At 39.8% G+C, this 8,075-nt stretch overlaps 2 protein-coding genes across 3 annotated transcripts; one reads left to right on the forward strand and one right to left on the reverse strand.

The window, feature by feature from the left end:
* Window positions 1-2,069: 2,069 nt before the first annotated feature.
* LOC306714964 (bolA-like protein 2) lies at window positions 2,070-4,536 on the reverse strand. 2 transcript variants are annotated; one of them, XM_079185160.1, is made up of 4 exons: window positions 4,446-4,536; window positions 4,182-4,246; window positions 3,525-3,622; window positions 2,070-2,338 (listed from the first exon to the last, which is right to left on the reverse strand). In XM_079185160.1, exons 2-4 carry the CDS (start codon window positions 4,242-4,244, stop codon window positions 2,239-2,241), a joined length of 261 nt encoding a protein of 86 aa, XP_079041286.1. In that variant the 5' UTR covers window positions 4,245-4,246; window positions 4,446-4,536; the 3' UTR covers window positions 2,070-2,238. The 2 variants fall into 2 exon arrangements, with proteins under 2 accessions (XP_079041286.1, XP_079041287.1); XM_079185161.1 differs by lacking the exon at window positions 4,446-4,536 and adding an exon at window positions 4,353-4,415.
* Window positions 4,537-4,863: 327 nt separating this feature from the next.
* On the forward strand, window positions 4,864-7,169 carry slx1b (SLX1 homolog B, structure-specific endonuclease subunit). The gene is made up of 5 exons (XM_079184452.1): window positions 4,864-5,277; window positions 5,364-5,415; window positions 6,214-6,537; window positions 6,612-6,827; window positions 6,958-7,169. The coding sequence occupies exons 1-5, from the start codon at window positions 5,105-5,107 to the stop codon at window positions 6,985-6,987; spliced, it is 795 nt and encodes a 264-aa protein (XP_079040578.1). The 5' UTR covers window positions 4,864-5,104; the 3' UTR covers window positions 6,988-7,169.
* The last annotated feature ends 906 nt before the right edge of the window (window positions 7,170-8,075 follow it).

The raw sequence follows: 8,075 nt of genomic DNA on the forward strand, positions 1-8,075 counted from the left end.
GGGGGTCTGCCTGCTCTTAATAACACCTCATGGAGACCTCTGTGCTTTGTGTGGGCATCACTGGACTCAAACACACACACTCACACACACATCATATACATACATGTGCACTAGTGAATAAACACTTTGTGTTCTACTACGGTGATTTGTATTGTAGATGTATTCATCTAATTTATATTCAAAGCCCACTCTTTACACTTTGTTCACTTGATGACAGACCTGTAGCTCATGTATAAAGCTACACACACATGGACCTGATGTTGGACTGAAGCCCTGCTAATGATCAGTGGTGCTCCCACACACGTTTTAAAGAGGCAGCCAGACGGGGCCACTGAAAAGCCATCCACGATTATGACCAAAATAAGACTTCAAATAAGGTTCTTCTTCCCCTGAATTCAGCGAGTAATTTAAAGTAAATTATTCTACTCTGGACCGCAACATTCAGATTCAGTTTCTCACAAGCTGCTGCTGCTGCAGGGTGCACACACACACACACACACACACACACACACACACACACACACACACACACACACACACACACACACACACACACACACACACACACACACACACACACACAGCAGCATGACAGCTGCACCAAAAGTGAAGCAGAAACTTGTGTTAGTTTAGGAATGGCTAGATTTGATACGCAGCAGAGCTTCCTATGAGCATGCACACATTTGAAACATCAGTGTTGCCGTCCATCATGTTCATTTGACAGTGAGGAGAACAATTGTGATGACGGTTAATATTCAATTAATTGTGCAGCCCTATAACTGAATTTCAGGAATTGTATTATGCTGTTGTAGTTAGTGGAGGAATCGCATATTAATATACTTTGGTTAATGTTATAAAATATATGATGTGCATGGACTAATACAGGTATGTAATAAGTACATTTACTCAAATACAAATATATAAGTACTTGTATTTTACTTGACTTCACCCATTTTAGTCTGAGTTAAATCATTTTACTCCATTAGTCTGACAGCTGTAGTTTCTTGTCGGGTGAGTTTTTCATCCCCTTCCTGTCCAGTGAAACCCACGTATCTCCAGATGTGTTGATGTTGAATGTTTGTGATAAACTGAAGGATGAAGTGTTCCTTTATGTGTTGACAAAATTCTCTTACTTCTTAAGCTAAATAGACTAATTAACAAACCTCCTGGATCAGCTGGAAAATGCACCATCACAACGCTGAGGTGCTAGTGAAATCTAGAGGCTGCGGTTACGTTTGTCATTTAAGGTGGAAAAATGTTAATGAAAAAACAAGTTCACCTCGTGGTCCATTTAGCAGTGAAGTCAGTTGTATGTCTTTATATCTTAGATAGCCCGATAGAGTGCTGCAGGAAAGAGTCCGAAAACCAGGAAGTGAGTCAGCATTTATGCACTTTTGGTTCCCTCGTCATGTGTTGTGGTGAGATGTCTGAAATAAGGGCTGCGGTTAACACAGGCTGAGATTTTAACGTCTGGTTCTACATCATAAAGTGCGTCAGTAGATACGCCTCTCGTGGATTTTGAAGCTTTTATGCGTCTTAATAAAAGACGGTTGCTGACAAGTAACCAAATGAGAATATAAAATGTCATCACGTCGACTCGTCCGCCTTCACAGTCTCGTTGTGTTTACTCACAACTTGGTTTACAGCCCGTTAGCTTTTCTCATTTGTTCTTTGCATTTACGCTTCAAAAACCACTAAGTGGTGTTCATTTGTGCAGATTATCTTGCCGAACCAAATTTGTAAGTATCATAAATGTTTGTTTGCCACAGAGATTGTTTTCTGCAATAATCCAACAGCTTTGTGGAGGGAACCAGTGTGATGCTAACTTCCTGTAAGTCATCCCTGCAGCCCTCTACATCACAAACACAGGCTGTACAGCAGAGGAGACACTCTGACCTTAGACTCAAACACTCATTCTGGCTTTTACTCTTTCTGAAATAGGAATTTGTCCGCATGGAGGATGAAGCGATGATGCTGAGTGGCAAAGATAAAACATGTATCCAGTAATTACAGACTTTGAGATCTCAAAATGAGATGACTGACAGGAAACAACCAACAAAGACCAAACACAGCATCCAAGAGTTTTATTGCCCCCAGAACATTCCATTGCATTCATATCAATACTGCTGATTTACAGAGAGCACTAGTATCTGTCTACGTATCAGAAGTACACGGCCTGTTTCATAGAAGAAGTTCTAAACTGATGTGAGTGCGATGTAACGTGTGTGTGTGTGTGTGTCACTGTGATTTCTGTTTGTCCCACTGTTCTGGTGTGAGGGTCTTCTGTTCAAAAGCGTGGATCTCTTTCAGCTCCTCTGCTAGGCACGTATTCACCATCCTGTTCAAACACAACACATGTTAGGAGTGTGCGCTACATGTCCAGCAGTCACAGGAGCGCTGTGCCTTTATGACAGACCTTTACTTTGGCTTATTTAATCAATCGAGATGTTTTAATATGAGTTGGAGAGTATCTGCTTCTCTCCAATATAATGGAACCACGCCACCGGGCTTGTGGTGCTCAAAGCGTAAAACAAACTCAACAGCAACGTCTCTTTCCAGGAATCATGACCCGGTTACTCAACATGACCCACACACTTTGTTGTGAGCAGTTTCATGCAGGAACTATTTTCTTTCTAACAGAGTTCCTGCATGACACAGCACTAAAGGTAAGAGGATATATATATATATATATATATATATATATATATATATATATATATATATATATATATATATGTTAGGGGTGGTTGATAGAGTGCCGAAAGGTTTGATTCTTTTTCAAACATAAGTTAAAATTAGATTTGATTAATAAATTGGACAAATATATCTTGACAAAATGATGAAATGTTAAAACTACATGTTATTATGGTTTTTGATTTTAACTGCAAGCAGCATGAAAACCAAACAGCACATCTCTCCTTACAGTATACCTTACAACAACTGTACCTTTAGATACTCTGTGTGAGATCTACTGTGGTAATACTGTGGTAATACTGTGGTATATTTGTTTGTGGAACTTAAACAGTCTAACTTGTCATTTAGCGGTCTCGTAGTTAGATATCTACGCAAAAAAGGAGGAACCCTTACAGAGACTTTTTTTAAAAATATTAAGTTAATTTAATGGTGAAGTTCTAGGTACATTTTTGTTTTTGGCAAGAAACGTGTACATGGGACTTAGTGTTTTGTTCTATGGTATTGAGAATCATGGAATGTCACAGGTATTGGTATTGACTACTAAATGTCTGGTATTGTGACATCCTTATTTATAAAGCATTCTAGCAAAAGAGGCCTTAACGGTTACAGAAAGCACAGCATGGCGGCCTTGATACACCTTCAGCTTTGGTTAATACGGTTCTACTGTAAATTCTTTTTTTTCCATCATCAGTTTGAGTTATTCCGATAGCTAAATAGGTTACCTGGTATAGATGACCTATAGGTATGACTACCGTCCCTGCTTGTAATGTCTTTCGAACTAAACTGATGGCAAACATGTATTACGTGCTAGTTACTACAGAGTGTACTACCTGTGTCTCTGTAACAGCTGCTTGCCCTCAAACTGGGACGACACCACCAGGACTTTGTAGCTGGCAGCACATCTGTTGGGTGACGTATCCTCCACATCCTGCAGTAGACAAGATCAAAGTATGTGTGATGATGTGCTCCATCTCGCTACCTGGCTCATTTTTTATACTATAGCTTTTATACATTACATTACATTACAGTCATTTAGCAGTCGCTTTTATCTAAAGCGACTTACAAGAAGTGTATTCAACATAGGCATTCAAGAGAACTACTAGTCATATATTATATTATACTGTTTCTAGTCAGAGGGTCACTTTGGATTCTTTTGCATCATTCAGAGACGAACCGGTAGAGCAGTTTTCGTGTTTACATGATTTTTCATTTGCTTGGTAAAAGCTAATGTTCTGCCTTGTTGTATTAGCTGAGGGGCTACTTAGCACCATGTCGCACAGCTTAACCAAACTCCACTCAAAAAACATTTAATTTAGTGGCGCTTTACTTGTTGGCCATAATAACACACAGACACACACACAGACACACACACACACACACACACACACACACACACACACACACACACACACACACACACACACACACACACTAACGTTGAGCTAGGAGAACATGTAAGTTAATACAAATAAAACACAGAAACCTACCACGTGTACAGCCGCCAGCTCCTTAGTAAGTTTATCCCGGATGTGATCCGCTGTAATAGCCATCTCTGCGTGAACAAAACATACTCGATCAAAATAGTAGATCACTAGCAATGTGGCTAAATGTGTATAGATTTCTAGTCAGAGAGACACATAGACTGTAGACATACTGACAGCAGAAGTGGTATAGCAACGCTCAAGTTTAAAATGTCTACATCACAGTTCACATATTCACAGTGTAGTTCTAATTTAGAAGTGTATCATTACCAATGGTTGTGTATTAGACGGTGTTCTTGCTAATTCCAGTCACCGTGCGTGAAGGGGTGGACATCGGTGACTTCATGAGATACCGAGTGTGTGTATCTGTGACCAATCCGCTGCTGTATTTACACGTCATGGGCGGGACACATTTTTTAAAGTAGCGAATCACGATATTAGGGGTCCTTGCAGAAAGACGAACTAAATGTTAATAGTGATTCATATAAACGAAAATACATATTTCAAATTGACGCAGTTTGAAATGTAGCACTATTAATTAGTTGTTATACATGATGTGATCGTTTTATTTGCCTCACAGTGTGACACACTGATTTCTTTTCAAACATATTTTATCAGGCAATGTCAAAGGCTACTAAGACATACACTGTTTACATGCCTGCTCTCATTTCATTTGTTGTAAGTCAGTTATGCGTAACTATGCATATACATTCGGGCAATAGTACAATAATGTTGTCTCAAAACTGGCAGTATTAACTTAATCTATTAATCTTAATTTGTTTTTGTTCATGCTTTTACTAGTAAGATGTACATAAATCAGCCAACGTTATGCTAACGTTACTTAGCTAATTCCATGGATGCTAATTTAATGGATGCTCTAACGTTAAAGCAGAAGCTGCAGAATAATACCCCGCTTATTTCCTTCTGCAATGGTTGTCGAGGTAGAACACTTCTTTGGTGTGTACATGTTGTACTGCACCAATGTTAAATTCAAAGGCCGTATTTACATCGGCTTCACGGTGAACCCTGAACGCAGGATCGGACAGCACAACGCCGGGCGGCACAGGGGGGGAGCCAAAAGGACCAGTGGAAGAGGACCATGGTATGACCTACTGTACTCTATTACATGATGAGCAATGTGTAATCCCATCATTAGTTACATTCTGCTCATCTTCCTTGTCTTTTCAGGGAGATGGTCCTCATAATATATGGCTTTCCCTCGGATATTGCTGCCCTTCGTGTAAGTTTGTTTTTTGATGACTGGACAATATTTTGTTCCAAAGTTAATAACATTAAATCTGACTTTTGTGCCAAGGTTAGATCTTGAGTTTAGTCCTGGATCAATGGTTGTTGGGAACATTTGGTCAAAAAGGAGTTCATCTCTGCACTCTCACATTTGATGCTCTAAACCTTCATATCCAGTTACACACACACACAATAATACATTTGTACAGTAACGGTTTCTCATAGAAATAGATAATTCATTCATCATTTGGATTGCATAGTAGTACATACTGTGATTGCACTCTCCAGATTCAGCTTCTACACAAAATAGTAAGACCAGATCACCTCAATCAAAGCATCTTCTCGCTCAGATTCTGCAGATACTGATGAAACAACATTCATAATTTCAGTTTCAATAGCTTTGTGGAATGTAAAACTCTAGAGACAAGGTTTTATTTGGTTATTCCACAGTCTACATTACAGACATTGGGTCAGTGACTCCACAGGGTTTCTTGTTGCTTTCCAGACTTCAACTCACCTGGAAATGGTATGCTGTTAAATGAAGAGTGTCTGAGATATGCTCTCTTAAAACATAAAAAGTACTGACATATGTTAAATACATCCATCTATCTATTTATTAGTGCAAACTATGTCCCTTGAACCTTAAATTCCTGGTGTCCTTTTTCTCACTCTGCTCATTTACCAAATCATATTAATTTGTTTGAAGAAAAACAATTGAATCCATTATTTTGATATTTGATTTGATTAAAAATATTCTATGCCTAATTCAAACTATCATCATTATATTTGTCAGTTTGAGTGGGCGTGGCAGCACCCTCACTCCTCCAGGCGTCTCTCCCACGTCTCCCGGCGCTCCAGGAAAGAGTCGAGTCTGCAGTTCCACTGGCGCGTCGTCTCCAACATGCTGCGAGCGGCGCCTTGGAACAGACTGCCGCTGACGGCACGCTGGCTCAAACAGGAGTACAGGATGGACTTTGAGCCCGGCCTGCAGCCTCCGCTGCACATCCCCATCGCTTTTGGGAGTGTGAGAGCCAAGAAGAAGCTGCAGTCTGCAGGAGTGGAAGAGGAGGAGGAGGAGGAGACATCCAAGTGTTTTCTCTGCAAAGAGCTGGTCAAGGTAGAGTAGTTAGTTTCAGGCAGCATAGTGAATTGTCGGTCCGTACTTCTTTTTACATCTCTTCTTTTCCGCAGGTGTCAGAAAAGCTGAGCTGTTTCCACCCGTCCTGTGGAATGAGCGGTCATGTGATCTGCCTCGCAAAACATTTCCTGAAGTGGGAGCCGTCCCACCTCCTGCCAGTGGAGGGCGAATGTCCGGCCTGTTGTCACTCTGTGCTGTGGGGGAGTCTCATCCGCCACAAACACTGCTGCTTCGGAGACCTGGAGGAGATCACACCGTCTGCGTCTCAGGTTGTAGACGATATACACATATGTCTGTTTAATATATTGGATTTTTGAATGTGGCTCTACCTAGCTAGATATACGTATTACCAGTGAATGTAGTTTCTGCTTTACTAATTGGTCCTCTGATCTCCCACAGAGCCACTGGGCAGATGAGCTGCAGACATGAGTGGAGCCTGCAAACCTTTTATTTCCGTGTTGAATGACCTGCAGTGTCATAGAACATCATGTAGATCATGTGTAATGGATGTGCCGGTGGAGCAGGAATGTACGGTGACTTCATAAAAGCTGTCCAGCAGAGATGTGCACAGGTCCAACATCTCTCTTCCATTTTTATCATTCTGTTCACAAAGTATCATGTATGTTTAAAATATTCCATGTTTGTGGGAAAAACACTTGTAATATGTTACAAATAAAGCGATGTTGTTCTATAGACTAGAGTGCATCAAGAATCATTTTCTGTCATTTATACAGTGGTGATAGTTGAATACACAGATATATAATTCTAATAAACACAGCTCAGGTGGGACTAATGAAGGCTGCATTCAGCTGTTTCAGGTTCAGGGTCCTGGTGTTGTTCTTGTCGGCTTATTGTCTTGAGTTACAGGATTACACACATTTAACTCCATCATCCATCCATATTTAATGGTATTACTGTTTGCTTTAGTCATTATTTTATAAAGTCTTGAACAAAACCGAATTTAGTTTTTCAGGTAAAAACAGCAAACAAGCTGGTTCCAAAGGGAAATATACAAATATTTTTTTTGTTATATCTTTTTTATAATTTGACTATTGGTCAGACAAGAAGAAAGTACAATAAAACAGCGTTTGTATGATGGGAATTTGGTGGGCTTTTTTATATTAATATTTTTAAACAAAGCAAAGAATCAAAGATCAATCATTAAACTAATTGAGAGAAGGCCTGGTAGGGAGGTATCGTAATAAATGATGCGTACTAAGAAATATTACACCTTAAAGATGCCAGTAAAAGGCCCTATAAAACAGGTGAAGGGACAACTAAAAAACATCGTGCCAATGTACATGGAAATGTCCAATAATTAGGACATTTTGGGAATACAATTGGACCAGTAATGTATGAGATTTTATCTATCCAAATAGCTGTGGAACCTTTTTTGGGGGTTTGGTTTTGTTCTTGGCATCTATCTGGAGGGGACTATTAAACACAGAGAACAGATTTACATACACACTCAAAGACAAACAAAAAATGGTTCAAAGTATCTGGTTTCCATTTCTACA

Source organism: Pholis gunnellus (assembly GCF_910591455.1).
Source record: "Pholis gunnellus genome assembly, chromosome: 23".
Lineage (NCBI taxonomy): Eukaryota > Metazoa > Chordata > Actinopteri > Perciformes > Pholidae > Pholis > Pholis gunnellus.

Coding starts and splice junctions, on each gene's coding strand:
- slx1b (XM_079184452.1), top strand. CDS start 5,105: ATGGTTGTCGAGGTAGAACACTTCTTTGGTGTGTACATGTTGTACTGC. Junction 5,278..5,363: donor ACCAGTGGAAGAGGACCATG/GTATGACCTACT, acceptor TTGTCTTTTCAG/GGAGATGGTCCTCATAATAT. Junction 5,416..6,213: donor CGGATATTGCTGCCCTTCGT/GTAAGTTTGTTT, acceptor TATATTTGTCAG/TTTGAGTGGGCGTGGCAGCA.
- LOC306714964 (XM_079185160.1), bottom strand. CDS start 4,244: ATGGCTATTACAGCGGATCACATCCGGGATAAACTTACTAAGGAGCTG. Junction 3,623..4,181: donor AGCTGGCGGCTGTACACGTG/GTAGGTTTCTGT, acceptor TGTCTACTGCAG/GATGTGGAGGATACGTCACC. Junction 2,339..3,524: donor CAGCTGTTACAGAGACACAG/GTAGTACACTCT, acceptor GTGTTTGAACAG/GATGGTGAATACGTGCCTAG.